Source organism: Macaca fascicularis, chromosome 10, assembly GCF_037993035.2.
Source record: "Macaca fascicularis isolate 582-1 chromosome 10, T2T-MFA8v1.1".
In the NCBI taxonomy this organism is placed as follows: Eukaryota; Metazoa; Chordata; class Mammalia; order Primates; family Cercopithecidae; genus Macaca; species Macaca fascicularis.
Genome location: NC_088384.1, coordinates 54,801,662 through 54,823,996, shown reverse-complemented (window position 1 = coordinate 54,823,996; position 22,335 = coordinate 54,801,662). Strand labels below are relative to the sequence as shown.

The window sequence follows — 22,335 nt, the reverse complement described above, 5'->3', positions numbered from 1 at the left end:
CACAGGGAAAAGGGCTAAAGATGGAGAGTGGGGCAGAAGTCAGATTATGAAACCTGATGTGTAATTTTAAGATGCTTGGACATTAATGTTCAAGAGTGATCCCTGGTCCTATCTGCATTTAGAAAAATATCATTTTAATGCCAAAACCAATATTCCTAGTGAGCCAATAGTCATTAAGACAAGGTGACAGATAGCTCTTGTGGACACAGCTGAGATGTTACTATGTAGCAAATTCTCAATAATTCTCATGAGCACTTGGAAAGTCAATTCTATAATAAGTCAAAGAAATTATAATCAATCACTTAATATTTGGTTTGGGAAGGTGCTTTCTAAAGTTATAGTGCATACGAATATAATTCATAGTTGTGAATTCAGAGATGTGACAATAAAGCAATGAAACTACACTGTGTTTGAGTCAGTAATCTTCAGATTTCTATCTCGTCTTCCTACCCGGTCTGTAAATTCTAAGTATAATCTTGGTACTCACTCTCAAGTTTATGTTAAATACGAGCCTATAAAAAAACACACTTTCTCTTACTTCTTTTTGTTATTTATATGTTGCTGTTATTAAAGGAAGAACACAAAAATGCCCCACTGAAGGGATTCTATTTGGTTGCAGGCTACAAGAGGGGAAAAACAGAAAGCATATTTTGCAGAAAATAGTATTTCAGAAATCAGAACTATGACATGAAGTCAAGCAGGGCACTCTAGGACTGAATTTGCTGTGCTTCTTTAATACACTCCTTGCTCTCTTTCTTTTCTGGCAGCCGTGACTCACACAGGTCATGGAGACTATCATTCCCTAAGAGGAACACAATTCTGATATTCATCTTTATCTATTAAGTTCACCTATCCCAATTCTGTGTTCTGTGGATGCCAACTTTCGGTCACTGATGGTGATACACATGGACAGTTTCATCAACTTTCAGATTCTTTGATCTTTGATAAGTCTTGTTACTGAGAGTCAAAGTAGTAGGATGTGAGTTATAAATGCTGGTTATCCAATTACCTACTCAAAATATACTACATGAATATTCCATTAAACATGCATAGGAAAAAAATGGTCATTCCTGCTGACCTGCAGCTCTTTGCTCTTCTGTATTCACCAGAAAATTTCCTACTCCTTCCTCATGTCCAGGTTAAATACTAGTGTACGACCTGGAAACCTGTAAATCATCTGACATTTCTCTCGGTCCCCCAAGCCTTTCTCATTCAATTATCACTAAATCATATGGACTATACCTCTCTTCTGCCTCTGCTTTATATTCCCACTGCCACTGGGAACATAAACTTTACAAAATGGCTTCTATTTAAAAGAAAACCGTCAACTACTAATGTTAGTTCTTACATGAAAAAATTAAGCAAAACAAATAAAAAGGCATAACACCATAAAAACAAAGACCAACATATTAAAATGAGTAACTGAGATTCCTAACTTTATTCCACCATGGATGGGTGAAAACCTTATAATACATTGATACTAGTCCAAGGACGTGTGACGAAAACTATAGGTGACTATTGCAAAAGCTTCCTTTGTCTCCTGGTTTCTTTCCATGGTAACCTTCCACCAATCCCAGGAAACTATAGGCCACAGTCCAAATTAAATCTGCCTTATGGTTTGTAAATAAAGTTTTAAAGGAGCTCAGTCATGCCTGTTTGCTTACATAGAATCATGGTGGCTTTCACTCTACAACAGCAGACAACAGCAGGGGTAAGTAGTTATGACAGAGACCACATAGTCTAAAATATTTCCCACCTGGTCCTTTACAGGAAAAGCTTGCTAACCCATTTTACACCATAACCAGAATGCCTTAATACTCACATTTAATCTTGTGACTCCCCTGCTCCCATGTCTCCAATGAGCCCCTGCAGCAAACCTTGTCGACTCCCTACCAATAGCCATTCCTTATTCTTTCTTGCAGAAGAAACACAAGTCTATTGGGATGTTTATTATCCCAATCTCCCTCCTCAGCCTTAGAAAGGGAAACGTTAATTCTAAGCTAATCACGTGTTTGCATTCCCAGTGCCTGGTTTGGGAATGAGCAGGTAGTGTAACACAGCCAATGAAATGTTACAGGAAGCCCCTTGTGTACTTCTAAGTTTTCTCCCTGTTTAGAAAACACAGGTGAAGAAAAGAAGCCCTTGAGATGTTGTGTTGTGAGAACAAGATGTTTGGAGCTGTTGCAGATTACCCAACCATGAAAGGAGACATGAATAAAACACTGTCGACAGCACAGAAAGAGGGACAAGAGGGATCCCTAGGATATCACTGAACAAACAAAACAACTCTGGTTCCTACTGTTTTCGCCACTGCTCATCAGTATTTGCAGTCCAAAGCATTCTACCTGGTAAACTTCCCATGGCCCACAGGATAAAATCTACTCATCTCTGTAGTATTAAAAAGTCTGTCATAAACTTGCCTTACCTAAGTATTCACCTCATTCCCAACCTCTGGTATCTAACACTTTTGGTGCTAGCAGAACTGAACTGCTCAGAAACCCTGCAAAGTTCACTCAAGCATCTTGTCTTTTGCACTTGCTGCCCTTCCTGCCAAACAGGCAATCTCCTTAGATGTTCCTTCTGGCCAACACACAATCTTGTTGCATGTTTCTTCTGTCAAACATTATTCTTCTGCTTCTTTCCCTAGAAAAATTCTTCTCACTCTGCATGCTTCCCTTGAATCATACCTACTTTTTTTTTTTTTTTTTTACCAAAACTTTCCTTCCTCATCACTTATGTCTGGCACATAATCAATATATAATAAATTATAAGCTTCCAGTGGGCATCTAGCACACAGTAAGAACTGAATAAAGTAGTAAAATAAAAAAATAATGACAATGATAATAACAAACTCCTGTCTGTATTTTTAATTGTGTTCTATTGCATTAGAAAAATGCTTAGTATCTAAAAGACATTCAATAGTTATTTGTTAAGTGAAGTGAAAACATAAATGGAAATATTTTCTTTGTAAATTCTATTGAAAAAGCACAGAAATGAAATAGAGACAGCTCTATTATGAGCACCTTAAGGATCAAAACTACATCTGCTCCATCTTTATCTCCTGCAACTTATAAAACCAAACTTATAAAAGTTCTTTGATAAATTGATGGCTAAATTAAAGGTGTTCTCATATCGTTTGGGTTATACAATGTATTAGGTGTCCACAACCAGGTAGCATACTAGCATTTTTGTTATTGTGAAACATTTTTCTAATTTTATTATAATCTCCTGAGCCTAGAGTTGAGAAATTTGTATATTTATTATGACAATCTTTTGGCAAATGGTAGCAGAGCATTTGTTCTAACAAAATTGCTGTTATCATGACAACTAACCAGCAGGTAGAAGAGCACATCTTCCTCCAACAAAGTAAATGTGTCTCTTTCCAACTTCAAATGAGGAGGAATGAAGTCAGTAATAGTGAGACCTTGTTGGGACAAGCATATGTAACATAACTTTGCTTCAGCATTCTTTTGAGATCAAAAGTTCCTTACTTTTACTTTTTTATCTATGGTAGGACCACCCAGAGCAGGGGTCCTCAACTCCCATGCTACAGACCGGTAGCAGTCCATGGATTATTATGAACCACACCACACAGGAAGAGGTGAGCAGTAAGCAAACCAGGGAAGCTTCACCTGTACTTATAGCCAACCAATAATAATGGCTCATATTATTGCCTGAACTCTGCCCCTTCCTAGATCAGTGATAGCACTAGATACTCATTGGAGCATGAACCCTGTTGTGAACTGCCCACCCGAGGGATCTAGGTTGTGTGCTTCCTATGAGAATCTAATGCCTGATGATCTGTCACTGTCTCATGTTGCCCCCAGATGAGACCATCTAGTTGCAGAAAAACAACCTCAGATCTTCCACAGATTCTACATGATGGTAAGTTGTATAATTATTTCATTATATATTACAATGTAATAATAATATAAATAAAGTAGCACAATAAATGTAACATGACTGAATAATCCTGAAACTATCCCCACCTTCCCCCAGCCCATAGAAAGACTGTCTTCCACAAAACTGGTCCCTGGTACCAAAAAGATCAGGGACAACTGACCTAAAGTAATTCACTATCACAAGGGTTACCTGGATTGCTGTTTTCAGAAGAGATTTTTAGCATCTGTTTTTCTTCGTAGTCAGAAAGTAATTGGCAAATTCTATGTATAAAAATGTAATAAACCAAATTACTATTTTAATACTGATGTAAAACACTTACCAAATGTAAAATTCTTAGAGTATTTCAAACAATATCATAATATCAGAACTTAACAGTATTATCCCATCCACTTATGAGTACATTCTACAAACTTCTCTTGAAGCTTCTAAGTAAAGAAGACAAAAATGTAGGGTGAAATGCTCATAAATCGAGAGCAGTGTGACCCAGTAAATTAGCTTGCATTAGCATGACATAATAGAAAGCGTTCCAACTCTGCTTAAGTCCTAGCTCCATAATGAACAGCTGCTATTTGTTCTTGGATGACTTGCTTATCTTCTTCAACAAAGTGAGGACTCTGCTACCTTCTTTCACTAGGTTGTTACAAAGATTTAACAAGATAACATTTTTTAAATGCTCAGAGAAATAGTAAAGCAAAGTAATAATCTGTTCCTAAACATTATAACTAAAATTATCTTGGAATCCCAAATAAAACCCAATGCATATTTTGTTCATAGGTTCTAATATGCAAATGTTATAGTTTTCAGCAAATGTTATTAAGTCTTAATTTTGCTTCTTAGTTTTCCTGCTCCTTAGGGCTTATAATTCTGGGCATCTCAACTACGTCTTAGTTTGTAACTAAATTTACTCATAAATATCTCATTAAAGTAGATAATGTGAGTGTCCACTATTACGGAGTTGACCAATCACACCAACGGCAGAAAAACCAATGGATGTTAAGACCTGGCTTGGACCAGTGATCCTTCTGTACCGACTCCAACTCTGAGCCAGCAGATGTTTCTTAGGATAATGGTTTATATTGATGTTCAATTCCACCTGACATGGAGACCAAAACTCTACCTATATGTTTTTTAGTTTCCATGAAGAAGTTGTAAGTTGACATTCTCTAATTTTTGACATACACACTAACAACATATTTTGCACCAAACACATTATTCAGCTCTGAATCACCTCATAGACCATCTTACATGACTATTTTTTTAGTACAAATCACAATTTCAATATTTTGGTGGCACCCATTTTTTGCTTTGATTCACACTGTTTCCTCAGAGCTAGTCAGCAAATAGTCAAATGACCTTCCAGTGACTGACCAAACTATGGAATGCTTCAAAAATTTGTGCTGCTTCCTTATGCAGAAGCCATGCTAATTTTCTCTGTATTGTTCCCATTTTAGGATATGTGCTGCGGAAGCAAGCACAAAGCCCTATTTTTACACATGATTAGTGATGAGTCATGCACAGGGCTTGGTTCTGTTAAGTCCAACTAACCTACTTGAGATTCTGAGAATTCTCTTCAATGGTTCCCTGTGAGGTAGAATTTGAAGATATTTTAAAATCTTGAGTTACAGATGAAAGTAGCTTGGACGATTTTCATTATCATGTAAAACAGATCACTCAAGGGCCGACCACAACTGGGAGCCACTGCTTGGAGAAGGTTCATATGGGACTTTCTACTGCCTAAGGTTCTATAGAGAATATAAAGGTGCCTCACAGTACAGATCTGATAGCAAAGAAGAAGAAACAAACACTGATCTCTTTCTGTCACATTATTTGAACCCCTCTGACCCTTTAGAACAAGCCCAATTAATATCTGCCAGAGAAAAGACCAACAACGGCCTCAAAGGATTTCGTACCATGAAGGTCTCAGCTAATTCTTGGCTAAGATGTGGTTTCCACATTAGGTTCTGAATATGGGGGCAAGTGTCATTTTGCTCACTTTGTCTGCAGATCAAGTCAGGATGCCCAGCTGCCAGAGCAGGGTGCTGGTGCTTTGGGAACAATGGCTGAGCATAGAAGCATAGATACGGGAACTTAAAGACTTGAGGGATCTGAATCAGTAAGGGCATCTTGGTGTCAAAGGTCAACCATTACCAGGCAACAGGACCAGTTTGAGTGGCAACAACGCAGCAACAGAAACAAGGGAAACATCAGAATGACTGGAATGTCCTTTTTATTCTCCTCCTTCTGACTTGATAAAAGGGACTGTCTTCCTTGGATTTAGTGAATCCCTTCAGTTATTGAAAAATTCAAGGAGTATGTAGGAAATAGTCTCCAGAAGACAGTACAAGGTTTTCTGTTAAGCTGGACATTTCAAGACTCAAATAACTAAACAGAAAAATGAAAGATATGACACTGTTTTTTAATCCCATCCATAGGTGTTATACTTGGATGAAATGAACAATGTTGGGATCTCTAAGTATCAAGGTCTTAAAAGTCCTGAGATAAAGAATCCTGTATCCATTGGTACTTCTAAATCGTCTTGCTTTTTTTTTGATTTCTGGCTGATGCAGGGGACTAACTGACTGCCACTCTAAAACTAGCTGAACCGCACTATGACATCTCACCTGATATGTAAGATGCTATTGTTATAATTATTTTAAACCTCAATTTAGCATTAACTCGCCTTTTAATGTAAACACTTACACATTATGATGACTAGAAACAGCATAGTCTCTGGCTGTCTGTCCAGACAGATCTTTAGAAGAGACATCAATATTTTGCTCGAGTAGAAGGCTGACTATACTTGCTGATCCACAACGTACAGCAAGTATGAGAGCATTTCTAAAATGACAGAGATAATTTCTCCCTTAGGAACTGTAATAAACTTATTTTAAAAGCTAATTTGATATACTTTATCAACTTAACATCTTACCTGTCCATACAGAATTAAAGATTTACATGCACTAAAACACACAAGCACTTGGGTGCTTAAGTGTTCATCTTTGTAAAATACCAACAAGGTTTAAAAGAAGGGACAACAAGGAAACCTCTTATCTCGGTGAGGTATTGGAAAGTAGAAGACATTAATTTAAAGTCTTTCAATGGGCAAAAAACAATGCTAGGGCCACTTATCTGAAGTGGACAAAGTTATAAGTGAAAATTTCCTTACAGCTTCCCTAGACTGATATGCTGTAATAGAAAATCAGCTAGAGGGTAAGATAAGTAAGACCTCTCTGCTTGCTGAAAGCAGTAATATTAATAATAATGGTAAGAATAGACATAGGAGTTTCAGTTAATGATGCCAATAAGCATGTGCTAGGCACTCAATTAAATGCCATATATATCTTCCTTACTTATGCACAATCAATTTGAAGGATATATTCTCCTACTTTTCATATATGACAACACATTTGGTGGTAAATAAGATTCCCAAGGTCACACACTTACCAAGTAAGAAAGCTAGGGATTAAACCCAGTCTTGTGTGAATTCAAAGCCTAGCTCTTTTCTCCTTATCACCCACCTACGGCTTGCCTTCATTAAAGGAAAAGTGTATCCACTTAAAACTATCTTCACTCCCTCTCTCCATACCAATTAAAAATAAAACCATCAAAATACACTGGAAATAAAAAAGGAAAAGCTGTTGGACCCACAGTATGTGGGAATAGGAATTAATTGTCAAGTAGGGATAAGCTAACATTAATATTCTTCAAACAAGGCAACTTAAAGCAGAGTCATTGAATAGAAAAAAGGATTTTCAACTCCTATTTATGTTTCATGCAGCATATTTAGCAGAAAAGCATATAAGACACAGAGGTTAAAAACTACTAGAAAAGGTTAAGAAGTTCAATACTGGGTCATAAAGTAAACTAAAAGCTAAAGTTCACATTTCATAAAATTAACATGAAATCCCTTTAACTAACATAATCTCATCTAACCAAAAACATCATACAACAAATAACATCAGTCAATACAATGAGAGAAGATGAATCCTACTAAAACTGTTCTTCATGTTGCCCAGTCCAAATAATTGTTTTTCTACTTAACTGATTTGTGTTGATACTCATCACTATGTCCCAATAAGTATAATTTAATCTTACTAATTTATTATTTATGACTTGAGTGACTGCTATCAATCTCGAACAACACACAGATTAGAAGAAATAACTATACCTTCCACATCTGTCACGTGCACTTAAATTAGCTTTTTTCTTGATTAAAAATTTCACCACTTGCTGTTTTTGTCCATGTACGCCAAGCAAAAGTGGTGTGAGGCCATGCTGTAAAACAATATAAAACAAAAACAATATGTAATTCAAAAAATTACCTATTTCTCAGCTGAACTGGAAACTTTATATAAGATCCCGTGGACTTACACTCATAGAAAGTAAATCAAATGTAGCTGCTTCCATCTTACTCTTCTGTGCTTTCCCACATGCTGTTGCTTCCCTTGGAAACACCCCTTCGCTGCCTGACCACATCAACTCTGATCATCTCAAAAACTCACTTTCAACATTTACTGCTTCTAAGACTCTTTGCTTCTAACCCAGCATTTGGCATGGCACTTTTGGATGACGATTTTTTTTCCATTTAAACAAAGAGCTTCTTGAGGGCAGGAGATGTATCTTTTATCTCTATATTATCCAACCCTAAGACAAAATTCTTGTATATAAAGCAAGAATTTGAATGTAAAATATTTCTTTAGTTTCACATGTTTTACCAAAAGTTCAAGCTCCAATGTGCAATAAAAATTGCTATTAATACTCCTACTGCCCATTTGAAGAATTTTTCCATTCATTCATTTAAAATCTATTTGTATTTACTTTTTCCAGATTGTTAACTAAATCATCAGTTCATAGGATTACTGAAACTAACAGAATTCCCGTCTGTATTCTTAATAACTCCATGGTTTTTAGTGTTTAAACCTGCCATCTTGATTATGTCAAAGCTCTGCAAACATAAGAGACATAATGGATAGTCCACAATACAGCTTCAGTTGATTAAAAAAAAGGTTTAGAATTTGCTACAATTCTAACTGAGAAAACTCTGCTCTTAACAATGACTTACTGACCTAAGCACTTGAATAAGTGAACAAAGAGACACAAAATCCTGAGAGGGCCATTCTCTACTTAATGAAAGACTACTCACTGCAAATTTCTAAAGACCTTCTGAATGGCAGGGAATAACTGAAGGTATAAAGGAAAAGGTATTATTCCGTAAGCTGATAGTGCCAATAATATTCATTTTAATGTCTCATCCACATATAAAAGTCAGACTTGGCCAGGAATGGTGGCTCACACCTGTAATCCTAGCATTTTGGGAGGCTGAGGTGGGTGATTCACTTGAGCCCAGGAGTTCAAGGTCAGCCTGAAAAGCATGGCATTAACCTCATCTCTACTAAAAAACAAAAAAAAACAAAAAACAAAAACAAAAAAAACCACTGAGATTGGAGAACCACCTGAGCTTGGGGAGGTCAAGGCTGTGGTAAGCTGTGATCACACCACTGAACTACAGCCTGGGGAATTATTGAGACCCCACCTCAAAAACAAACCAAAAAAAAAGTTAGATTAATGTTATTGGAAAGGAAAGATTGAAAGGAATTAGCACATATGCAACTCCAACTCTTCTGGAAATATCTTAAGTTTCTGAGACATAAGAATTTACATATTACACTTATGTATTCATGGTTCTTAAGCAGAAGTGTATCCAGATTTTGAGAAATTTGTTGTTGTTGTTGTTGTTGTTAGAGACAGGGTCTCATTATGTTGACCAGGCTAGACTCGAACTCCTGAGCTCAAGCAATCCTCCCACCTCAGACTCCCCAGCAGCTGGGACTACAGCCCTGCAACACCACGTCTGGCTTCAAGGAAACATTTTTAAATGTACATATTAGACTTACTCTATCAAAACCTTCAGGGGAAAGCCTAGACTTGTGGATTATTTAAAAATTTTCCTGAGGTAACTGGAATGCACAACTCTAGCTGGAATCTAGTACAATAGATGATTACTTCAGTCTCAGCGCTCATCCACATAACCAATTCCCTTTACCATTTGAGGATTTGGCCAAAAAGAGGAAAGAGTAGGAGAGAGACTCATTTGCTGAAAACATCACATAATTTTCCCCGGTAAGAGTAGAACAAGGTCTAGTAAACTCAAAATCCAACCTGATCTTGCTCCTTATAAGCCCCTTATCACCCACCTTCCCATCAAGATATTCTAGAGTTGAAAGCAGAGTTGAGACTCCAATTGGCCATTTTTACCAGAATAGGACACTAAGTCAGTTAATTACTTGTCGTTCCCTCTGCTCAAGTGTTTCCCACTACATTACCACCTATTCACTGCCTATCTGGATCCTCAGAGGCTTCCTGAAATTGATCTCTAAGCAGTTTACAACCCACTAACTCCCTCTCCCAAACTGAAAACTGTCATTCTCTAAAATTGAAAAGAACCTTGTCTCACCATACAAAGGAAACAAATGAACGATCAACAGCAACACACACACACACGTGCAGAGACACACACACACACAGAAAACCTCTTCATGGTCTTTCCCTCCATTACCCAATTTCCAAATTGGCCTTGATATTTCTGATTGCTGTCTTTTTCCCTTTCCGCTTCTGCCTCATGTGCAATCAGAAATATCTTAAGACTTGTCACTGAGAAAAAGACTTGTCACTGAGAAATCCATCACCTCATATCTATTACTGTTTTTTTTTGTTTTTTTTTTTTGTGTTTTTTTTTTGGAACTTGCCAAAGGGGCAGGATTACTATTCACTGAACTCTGTTTGAGTTTTCTTGGAGTTTTAATGTAAAACCTATTTCCAGGGCAAATTTTGTCATTTTACATTTATTAGGGGAAAAAAAAACCTGGCATGAAAAAAAAAAACAAAGTATTACCTTATACAAATTCAGTGTTTTTAAAAAAAACATAAACCACAAGAGCATTAAAAAAAAAAAAAACTGTACCCTCGAATGCTTCTTTAAAAGTAACAATATTTAAAATAAAGTCTTAGATAATTAACTCATTTCAAACTATTTTCATTCAGGTTATGCTTGAGCTTCCAAATATGGAAAACTGGCCCTTACCCAGGTCAATGTTAAAATGAATGCATTTCAGTATTTTGAAGATGAAATTGGTAGACCCATACCTTGTTTTTTGATTCAATATCAGCACCGTATAAGAGCAGTGCTTTCGCCATTAATTTATCTTCATTGTAGATAGCATAGTGTAGAGCAGTATTTCCATACTCATCTGGAATATTTGGATCAGTGCCATGTTCCAGCAACATTAATGCACATTCATCTTCTTGGTATTGTACAGCCTGTCAGTATTAGACCAAAAATAAATTATAAGTCCTGAGAATTAAAACTAACATTCCACAGCTTTCACCAACTAGTTCCATTTAAATGAGAAAACTCATTTTTATGCTATGTATTGAAATCAAAGCCATCTCATGCTGATATAGTTGACTACTGCATACCTTGATCAGAGCTGTCCTCTTTTTGTTGTCAAGGACATCAAGTTGGCATCGTCTGTCCAGCAGGAGTTTTACTATTTCTGAATTCCCATTGGCAGAGGCCAGATGTAGAGCAGTCCTATGAGAGTGAGAAGACTTTTTAGGAAATTGTAGTGCACTATCTACAGCTACATCAATGATTCATGCAATAGCAAACACAGAAAGCCTGCTATTACTCTGCCTTCAAAACAAACTTAATTTCCCTTTGAAGAAAGCACACTACTTATTACCTCATGACTCACTGTATGAATGAAAGAGCAGCCTATTTGAATAGGAAGACCAGAGCCCTTGAATGGCATTCAACGTGGGCTGGAATCCTACTTGAAGCTCTGATGCTTCCCAGCTGTTGCTTACCTATTTTGGCTCTCAATTTCCTCATCAATAAAATGGGAATGAAAAGAGTCGATTTCTCAGAGGAAACCACAGTAATGCTTAAATAAGACTCTACATGAAAGATATAGAATAGTTCCTAACACAAATAACAGCTCAGTAATTGTAAGATATTATAATTTTTACTAATACCACTAAAGACAACATTTGAATTCAATGAGATGATACAATTATACCTACACTTTCAGGTATGTTTTAAAGATTACAGGTAACGATGTATTTTAGTGATTCTAAGATGATCATTGTCTCTATGTTTCACCATTTCTCACACTGAAATACCACTTATAATTCATGATTTACTATAACTATAATTGGCAGCATTTAAATAATTCTCTTATTGAGACATACAATAATGGGGCATCATACAATCCCTGGTGCCTTACATTAAGTAGAATATGTTACAATATAACACGTCTGGGGCGGTTCCAGTCAGATGACTAGCATTTAGATAAATTTTAGTTCTTAAAAGAAGTATGGAATAAGAGGGCTGAGGTGAAAACACAAACAAATTTCTAAAATAATCTATTTCTTACTTTGGTTTTCAAAAACTTTAAGCCAAAGAAAGCTTGAAATTCAAATGAATGGCATGGGCTCATTTTTATCAATACTTAGATTTATACAATGTATGTACATTAGATATTTCCAATCATTCATATTAGGATTTAAGACTGTTATAATTCTTATCCTTTTAAAATGAATTTATGAAACTATTTGTGGAGCTTTTTTTCAACGTTTACTTTCAGGGGTACAGGTGCAGGATGTGCAGGTTTGTTACATAGGTAAAAACGTGTCAAGGGGGTTGGTTGTACAAATTATTTCACTACCCAGGTGTTAAGCCCAGTACCCATTAGTTCTATTTCCTGCTTCTTTCCCTCCTCCCACCATTCACCCTCTGATAGGCCCCAGTGTGTGTCGCTTTCCTCTAGATGTCCGTGCGTTCTCATCATTTAGCTCCCACCTATAAGTGAGACCATGCGGTACTTGGTTTTCTGTTCCTGTATTAGTTTGCTAAGGATAATGGTCTTCAACACCATCCATGTCCCTGCAAAGGACATGCTCTCGTTTTTCTTTTATGACTGCATAGTATTCCATGCTGTTTGTGTGCCACATTTTAGTTCTTAAAAGTACTAAAACAGTCTTTACCCAAGACTTATACATTTTCAGAAGGGTAGTTGAGGGTTATCTTTTACTATTGTCTACCTTCAGAAATGCTTTTGTTTGAAAGGAGGGAAGAAAAGTTTCAATTGAGATTACCTCCTAATGCCCCAATTTTAAATCTCTCAACTTGCTCAGGCCCAGCAGGTAAATATGAAGTTTTCAAAGACGGAAGGATCCTGAGAGATGGTAGAATATGCCTTCCACATAATAGGTGTCTGGCTTATGTTTGATGACTAAACGGATTGAAAGATGCATAAACACAGCTTGGGAGTTCAATATTTTTAAAGAATGCTCCTGTTGAGTAGAGCAATACATTTACAATAGTAATGGTCATTTATATTTGCTATTTTAGTTTTCATAAATATATAACTAAAATAAAATAATTCATACCTTTTACACATGTTTATATATATAATGAAAAGATAATTTTATAATAAAATGTATATACAATAAAATCTACAGGAACAGGTAAACAGAAACCCTCTACTTCTCAACAGGGTAAAAGTTCACAGAAGATAGCTATCCACAGGAATAAAAATAAATAATAAAATGTGAGAAATTATTTGTATCTATGCAAGTAGCACATTCCTTCTCTTCCCAAGGATTATTTCATTACTAGTGAAATTTAACTAAAACTTTTCAGATATTCATTGCAGAAATCACAGATAAGAGAAAGGGAAGAACTTCACTTACAAATCCCCAGAAATAAGTTTGATTATGTTTTCTACACGTTTTCAGGTAACACAAGAGCAGATTCTGTTTGTGTAGGTGTATAACAAACTGATTTTTTCCTCACTTGATATAGCAAAGCACATCTTTGCACAACATATCTCTGTATCTACTGACACCTTCAATGGTTACATGTTATTCCATCCTATGGATGCACTGAAATTTTTTCATAAAATCTTTATGTGAGCTCTTCTCAATACACTGCTATTTTAAGCAATACTAAGAAAAACATATGTGTCTATTTCATATAGATATTTCAGTATAATAGAGTTGATAGGTAAAAGGCATACACATTTTTAACATGTGGTTCTTATCATCTAAGTGTGTTAGAAAAGTTGCAGCAGCTTAAACTTTCAGCAACTACATAAATACCACTGTTCTTCACCCTCACAAACTTGGTGGATAGAAGACAGTATTTCATTCCTTTATTTATTTATTTTTATTATTAATTTATTTATTTATTTTTGAGATGAAGTCTCATTCCATGATCCAGGCGGGAGTGTAGTGGTGCAATCTCAGTTCACTGCAACCTCCACCTCCCTGGTTCAAGCAATTCTCCTGCCTCAGCCTCCTGAGTAGCTGGGATTGCAGGTGCATGCCACCATGCCTGGCTAACTTTTTGTATTTTTTAGTAGAGACGGGGTTTCACCATGCTGGCCAGGCTAGTCTCAAATTCTTGACCTTGTTATCCACCTGCCTTGGCCTCCCAAAGTGCTGGGATTACAGGCGTGAGCCACCGCGGCCGGCCTTTCATTCCTCTTCTAACTTCAATAGAAAACAGTATTTCACTCCTCTTCTAACTTAAATTCCTTCTCTTGCCAGGAACACTACGTTTTCCTATGTGCACAGGTCACTGGTAGATATGCAAAAAAGTACCTTGCCCAATCTTAAATTGAGCTTATTTTATTATATCTGCATATATATGCTTGGTTCAGTGGCTCAGGCTTGTAATCTCAGCACTTTGGGAGGCTGAGGCGGGTAGATCACAAGGATAGGAGTTCAAGACCAACCTGGCCAAGATGGTGAAATTCTGCCTCTATTGAAAATACAAAAAATTAGCCGGGTGTGGTGGCGGGCACCTGTAATCCTAGCTACTCAATAGGCTGAGGCAGAGAATTGCTCGAACCCGGGAGGCGGAGGTTGTAGTGAGCTGATATTGCGCCACTGAACTCCAGCCTGGGCAACAGAGTGAGATTCTGTCCCAGAAAAATAAATAAATAAATAAATAGTTGCATATATAAATAGGCTTTTGTGTTTTCTTCTGGTATTTTTCTCCTTTTGTATATTTAAAAATTTTAATCTATACTCCAGGAACTTACTTTTGTGACATAAAAATCTAGCTAGTTTTCTCCAAACAGCATGCATTTCATTTATTAATGATTAATCTTGCTTTATCAATATGAAACATCGCCATTATCAAGTGCTAAATTCTTACATATATTTGGGTATTTCTGGATTTCCTATTCTGTTCTATTCATTGATACTTTTTCAGTTGTTAGTAAACAATTTATGGAAATAGCACATTCACATTTTGATATCTGGAAAAGCAAGTCTTTTTCCATTCTGTTACAAAAAATTAACTTATTACAGCAATAAAATACAGGATGTGCAGTGTAAAAATGCTAAAACTTTGCTATTTTTATTTGGCTTACGTAAAAGTGATAAACACAGAAAAAGCTCACATCTTAAGAAAAACGAATCTTCCTATTCAAGGACACAAACCATCTTCCCATTTCAGTTTCCTTGTAAGGTTCCTCAGTAAAGGACATATTTACATAGGGTACATTGATATAAAATCCATATTGGATTTTATTTGAAAAATATTTAGCCCAGAAGTTGATATATTATGGGACTTAGTTCTCAATATACACCTTTCTATAATGTATAGAACATTGTTTTAAAATGTGTACATTAAAAATAATCTGCTGCATCGACTTGATTTTGCGAGTTAAGTCACTTTCATACAGTCTATTAGTGTTCTATAAGGGAAATTATAATCGGATAGGAAATCAGCTAAAGTTTTGTTTCTGTGTTGTTGTTCATAAAGGGCCTGTGCCCTGACCTCTCTGAGGTTTCCACACCCAGGGTGGTGTGGGGCCTGCGGAGGAACAGAAAGCCAGGACCCCGATCCCGCCAGGAGGGTATGCCCCCATCATCATTCCCCCATGTCCCGCCTCCTCCCAGCCCAGGCCCGGTTACCTCTTTTGTTTGTCCGTCTTGTTCACGTCAGTGTCCTTGAGCATGACGATGAGATCCTTTCTGGGGACTTTACCCCACCAGGCAGCTCTGTGGAGCTTGTCCAGATCTTCTCCACGGACGTGGTACCTGGGCTCCATGAAGGCGCTGTCGTCGTAGTCTTCCCAAGCTTCCACGTTGCTCTCCCCGCGCCCCTTGCAGCTGGGGACGTGGTACCTGGGCTCCATGAAGGCGCTGTCATCGTAGTCTTCCCAAGCTTCCACGTTGCTCTCCCCGCGCGCCTTGCAGCTGGGGACGTGGTACCTGGGCTCCATGAAGGCACTGTCGTGGTAGTCTTCCCAAGCTTCCACGTTGCTCACCCCGCGCCCCTTGCATGGGGGGACGTGGTACCTGGGCTCCATGAAGGCGCTGTCGTCGTAGTCTTCCCAAGCTTCCACGTTGCTCTCCCCGCGCCCCTTGCAGCTGGGGACGTGGTACCTGGGCTCCATGAAGGCGCTGTCGTGGTAGTCTTCCCAAGCTTCCACGTTGCTCTCCCCGCGCCCCTTGCAGCGGGGGAAGCAGTGGCAGCACCACTTGGCCATCTTGCTCCTAAGTGTCTTCATAGCAGAGGCATGGTGGTCCCCAGAAGTGCCCACATTGCTCTTGCCGCTCCTCCTGCAGCAGGGGAAGCAGTGGCAGCACCACTTGGCCATCTTGCTTCTAAGTGTCTTCATAGCGGAGTCGTCCTGGTCTCCAGAAGCACCCACGTTGCTCTTGCCGCTCGCCCTGCAGCAGGGGAAGCAGTGGTGGCACCAATTGCCCATCTTGCTCCTGAGACCACATGGCTTCTTCACAGCGGAGGCAGCGGGTATTGAAGAAACCTCAGCCACCATCTGCTTTGAACAGCCAGGGGAGGCCGGTACTAGCGAGCACATCGCGTCTACCAACCAGTTTCACCAACTAGCAGGAAATTCTGGGTTTCCGATCTGTTTGAAGAGAAAGGTCAATCCCAGCCAAAACCTGCCAACCCCAGCAGGGGAGCCCAGCCCACCCCACCCGGGAAAACCCACACCCAGCCGGGGAAAGCCCACGCCCACCCGAGGTGATCCCACGCCCCCCCCCCAGGAAGGGCCAACCCCCGCCCCGCCCCGCCCAAAGGAAACACCCAACCCAGCCAAGGGAATGCCAAGCCCAGCAGCGAAAAGGTCAAGCCCAGCAAAAGAACGCGATGGAGGAAACGTCAATCCAAGCGAGAAACACCGGGCAAAGCGATTAACGCCGAGCCAAGCGAGGAACGCCAAGCCAAGCCAGGAACGCAGAGCCAGGCCTAGCCGTTACAGGCAAGCCAAGCCGTTACGCGGGTGCGCGTGCGGTGTGCGCGCCTCAGGCGGCGTCATTGCACGTGGCACAGACAGTGGCCAATGTGTGCAACCTGCGCACAAGTCTTGGTGCCACGAATATCAGTGACAGCCTTGCGTTCCCGGCAAACTTCGTGGGAACTGGCCGAGCCTTAAGGCTATGGAGGAGAGGCCTCTGGTTGGAAAAAGCCTCTTGAAGCAGGACAGGGGCTAGAGCGCCTGGAACTGGAGGATGCTGACAGGCTCCTCTGAGGAAAGCCCGCAAGACACTGGTGGCGGTGCTGTTGCCGGTGGCCACGGCTGCCGCTCAGAGCTCGGGCTTCTTTCTTATATTTGTTTTGGTTTTATTTTGCTACTATTTTCTACTTTCCTGATGTGATAGCTGAAATTTTATTTGAGAAATTTCTACTTTTCCGTCATACACATTTAGTGAAACACATTTTCCTGCCAGCACTGGCTTTACCTGTGTTGAATCAAGTGTGATATGTCGTATTTTTATTCAGTTTAATATATTTAATAGTTTCCCTTGAGACGTTTCCCTTAGGAGTGTGCTTGCTGTTTAGCGCTATTCACAATAGCAAAGACATGGAATCAATCCAAATGTCCATCAATGATAGACTGGATGAAGAAAATGTGGTACACATACAACATGGAATAGTATGCAGCCATAAAAAAAGAATGAGATCATGTCCTTTGCAGGGACATGGATGGAACAGGAAGCCATTATCCTCAGGAAACTAATGCAGAAACAGAAAGCGAAACACCTAATGTTCTCACTTATAGTAGGACCTGAAGAATGAGAGCACATGGACACAGGGAAGGAAACAACACACAATGGGGCCCCTGGATGGGGGTGGGAGAGGGAGAGCATCAGGAAAAATAGTTAATGCATGCTGGGTTTAATGCCAAGGCAATGGGTTGATATGTATAGCAAACCACCATGGCACAAATTTACCTGTGTAACAAACCTGCACATCCTGCACATGTACCCCAGAACTTAAAATAAAATAAATAAAAATGTAAAAAAGAAAAAAACCAACAAAACTAAAATGTGTGCTGTTTATCTTTCAAGTATTTAAGATTTTGCTGTTATCTTACTTTTTTATTTTGAATTGGATGCCATTTTGGCTGGAGGATACATTGTACATGATTTCAGTTCTTTTAAAACTCTAATGTTTATTAAAATGCAGGACACAGACCATCTTGGTTTATGTTCTGTGGGTACCTAAATGTTCTGCTGTATTCTGATGCTAGGGGGTGGAGGAGCAGGGGTTTTTGTTGTTTCGTTTTGTTTTGTTTTTTTGAGGCAGAGTGTCGCTCATTTTGCCCAGGGTGGAATGCAATGGCCTGATCTCGGCTCACTGTAACCTTCGCCTCCCGGGTTCAAGCGATTCTCCTGCCTCAACCTCCCCAGTAGCTGGGATTACAAGCACCCGCCACCACACCCGGCTAATTCTAGTATTTTTAGTAGAGGCAGGGTTTTGCCATATTGGCCAGGCTGGTCTCCAACTCCTGACCTCAGGTGATGCACCCGCCTTGGCCTCCCAAAGTGATGGGGTTACAGGCGTGAGCCTCCGCACCCAGCCAAGGGTGGAGTACTTTATAAATGCCAGTGAGCGGCAGCCGCCAACATCAGTAGCTGCTGACACTGCTAGCGACTGGGGCGGACAGCGGCCAGAGCCGGAACCCAGGCTTCCTGCCACCTGTGCGTGCGGCGCACACCTGGAAGCTGTCCTCCCACAGCCTACACCGGGGGGCACAGCAAAGCTGGGACTCATGTTTGAAGGAAGGAAAAAAATCGAACAAGTAACCCAGCACTGTTCTTTCCAGATCCATCCCGCTGGCCCTCTTGTTTCCCACGTTTTTGAAAACTGGCTACTCTGACCTCAGATCCCTAAATCGCAGCCACTGAGACCTGGCTCTCAGAAGCCAAAGCCCTGGCACTTTCCAGGCTGAGCAGGAGGAGGTGAAGGCAGACTGGAGGCTGGTCCAAGACAGCTGAGGGCTGACCATAGGGGGTCGTGCAGAGGCCACCACTGGGGCCGCTACACGTGACATGGGATTTGGGCCATTGGGTAGAAGGCGTGGAGATGGGGCACTGCCAGCGGAGCCAGGGAGGAAAGAGAACACTCTCCAAATTGTCTTCCAGGGTTTCCATGAGGATTTTATTAACTCAGAATCTGTCAGGAATAATACTAGGGAGTTACCTTTCCCTGAAGATGGCTCTTGTCAGAGTAGTGAGATAGGTGTGGGGGGGGGGGTAGGGGGGAGGAAGAGGAATGTGAGGCTCAGTTTACACATATTAAGATCAGCAATGGTGTGCCGCTGGCAGGAGCAGAGCGAGCCTGGAGATTTGGGTGGCTGCAGTTGGTAAGTGGTTGCAATCCAGAGAGTGGGACTGAGATCCTCTCTTGTCATGTTAGCATCCCGTTTCCTGGGCGCGGCTCTGACATCCTGCAGGTGGTCATTTCACTCATGGAGGCTTTGTCTCTCTTCCATCACCCCAGACTCAGCTTCACACTCCAGGGCTGCACACCACCAGCCACCGTCATGTTAACCCCTTCCCAGGTCAATGTGTCCCTCACCTGGAGCCCAATCTGCTGGACAGCCTTGGACCGTCCATTTTCGGGGTGGTGGGCAACCTGGTGGCCATCGTGCTGCTGTGCAAGTCGCGCGAGGAGCAGAAGGAGACCGCCTTCTACACACTGGTATGCGGCTGGCCACCAACGACCTGTTGTTCACTTTGCTGGTGAGCCAGGTGACCATCGCCATGTACATGAAGGGCGGGTGACCTGGGGCCAGCCCCTGTGCCAGTACAGCATCTTCATCCTGCTCTTCTTCAGCCAGCCCGGCCTCAGCATCATCTGCACCCTCATATCTATACAGGTAATTTGTGTTCGACATTCTCAGAGGAGTTTCATAAGCTTTATGTTTTATCTGGGTTATAAACAGAGTCCTCAAATGCGTAAAAAAGAAATCATACCAGGATTGAATTTCAGCAGGAATAAGTTTATTTTACCTAGTCAAAATTAAAATACTTTTGTTTTGTTTGATAATGTTTTTGTTAAAGATATATTTTTGAAAAAAATTTAGGTAAATATTTAATAATGTCCCCTTTTCTATCCCAAGAAGTAATTTCATAGTTTATTTAAATTTTTTTAACAAAAATGTAGCATAGATTTTTTAAAAAAATAATGCATATTTTAACTCAATAAATCCAAAATACTGTGGCAACATGTAATCAATGTAAAAATTACTAGAGATAGTTTGCATTCTTTTTTCTTATGAAATCTTTGAAATCCATTGTGTATTTTACATTTTAGTACGTCTCAACTCAAATGTGAAATTTTCATCGAGAATATCTGAACTGTATTTAGATTAATAAAAACGGCAGTTAAAAAATTTAACATAGATTTAGTACGGGGTGTGCAGCCAGCTTGCAAATCAGATCTCGGCTGAGCGGCCAGGCAGCCAACCCCCGAGGAGCGGCCTGCTGGCTCCGCAGTGCCCAGAAGTTGAGGATGTTCTACAGATCCATCATGCCTGCCCCCAGCAGCACCCCAGGCTCCAGCACCCCTGGGCCGGGCACCCCGGTCCCTACAGGAAGCGTCCTGTCGCCGTCGGGTTCAGTGCCAGGAGCCGCTGTCCCTTTCAGACCGCTGTTTAACGACTTTGGACCGCCTTCCATGGGCTGCGTGCAGGCCATGAAACCACCTGGCGCCCAGGGCTGCCAGAGCACCCACACGGAACTGCTGTCGGTCACAGGGGAGATGGGCAAAGGGATCCGGACCACCTTCGCTGGCAGCAAGAGCACCACGGAGCGCCTGAAGAGAGGGATCATCCATCCCTAGTCAGAGTGCCTGGCGGAGACAGAGCGGAACCCACACTTAACAGGAAGCTCCTAAGCCTCTGTGTCTGGACTTTTTCCGGCCACTCCAGAGCACCTGCTTCTCCCTGGCCCTCATCCCTAGTTGCACTAACCATCCTGGGCTTCCTGGGTCCTGTGTCCCTTGATGGTGCCCTCAGGAACCAAGGGGTGGCTCTCACTGCAGGTGGCAGCACTAACGATCCTCCCTTCCCCCCACCCCACTCCGCCAAAGCAACAAGAGTTAGCAGGGAGGTCCCCGTGAGTCCCACCCATGACCTGCCCACAGTGTTGCCCACTGGAACTTTCTGTGGGCCCCACCACTCAGCCCTTCCCAGCACTTCTCCCACGTGCCCCCAGCCTCCTTCTCCCTCAGCACGGGCTCAGGCCTCAGGCCTGACAGTTCCCTGCCTTGTGTCTTTTGCTAAATATGACCTTTCTACTTTCTACATTAATAAAAGATGATTTGGAGTTGTGCTCTCTAAAAAAAGTTTAATATAAAAGAGAAATAAAAGAAAATTTAGCAAAGGAATATATCGATGAATATTTAAATATTTAGATGACATTACTACCAGACATAATGAGATAATCAGATATTTCATTTACTTATGATTAATATGTTTGTATTTATTTTTTTATTTTATTTACGTATTTATTTTTAGTATACTTTAAGTTCTAGGGTACATGTGCACAACATGCAGGTTTGTTACATATGTATACATGTGCCCTGTTAGTTTGCTGCACCCATTAACTCCTCATTTACATTAGGTATTTCTCCTAATGCTATCCCTCCTCATGCCCCCCACCCCATGACAGGCCCCTGTGTGTGATGTTCCACGCCCTGTGTCCAAGTGTTCTCATTGTTTAATTCCCACCTGTGAGTGAGAACATGCAGTGTTTGGTTTTCTGACCTTGTGATAGTTTAAACAAACTAGCAAGTTCAGAAGTCACTTTATAAGAGAAATAATGAAAAATAAAGTATTACTGACATTGGTAACAGAATAAAAGTTAGAGTTAGACAAAGTATTAACAAATAAGCTTATTTATTTATAAGAGAAGGGAAAATATTAGAAAGGATTAAATGACGTCTTGTCAACATGAAGAAAAACTGTATTATATATAATTCATTTGTTAACTTATTATTGTGTTTCCTTGTATAATTTTCACTTGGTTTTGTCAGTTTTACTACTTGCTTCATTAGTTAAAAAACTACATCTTCATAGACCATTTCAGCTTTTGCTGTGT

At 40.3% G+C, this 22,335-nt stretch overlaps 1 protein-coding gene, 1 non-coding gene and 1 pseudogene across 2 annotated transcripts in view; 1 reads left to right on the top strand and 2 right to left on the bottom strand.

Moving 5' to 3' along the window:
- LOC135965278 (POTE ankyrin domain family member G-like) overlaps window positions 1-16,760 on the bottom strand; it is a 35,365-nt gene extending 18,605 nt beyond the window's left edge. The window contains exons 1-7 of the mRNA XM_065521801.1: window positions 16,366-16,760; window positions 15,892-16,017; window positions 11,380-11,494; window positions 11,047-11,220; window positions 8,072-8,178; window positions 6,604-6,741; window positions 4,093-4,163 (exon numbers count right to left, since the gene is read on the bottom strand). Coding sequence (XP_065377873.1) covers window positions 4,093-4,163; window positions 6,604-6,741; window positions 8,072-8,178; window positions 11,047-11,220; window positions 11,380-11,494; window positions 15,892-16,017; window positions 16,366-16,760 — 1,126 coding nt within the window. The remainder of the gene's footprint in view (window positions 1-4,092; window positions 4,164-6,603; window positions 6,742-8,071; window positions 8,179-11,046; window positions 11,221-11,379; window positions 11,495-15,891; window positions 16,018-16,365) is intronic.
- LOC135965783 (U6 spliceosomal RNA) lies at window positions 5,272-5,378 on the bottom strand. The gene has a single exon (XR_010578896.1). It is a non-coding gene; the product is annotated as a U6 spliceosomal RNA (small nuclear RNA).
- A 3,964-nt stretch (window positions 16,761-20,724) lies between the features above and the next one.
- Window positions 20,725-21,076, top strand: LOC135965339 (cyclin-dependent kinase 2-associated protein 2 pseudogene; annotated as a pseudogene).
- Window positions 21,077-22,335: the final 1,259 nt, after the last annotated feature.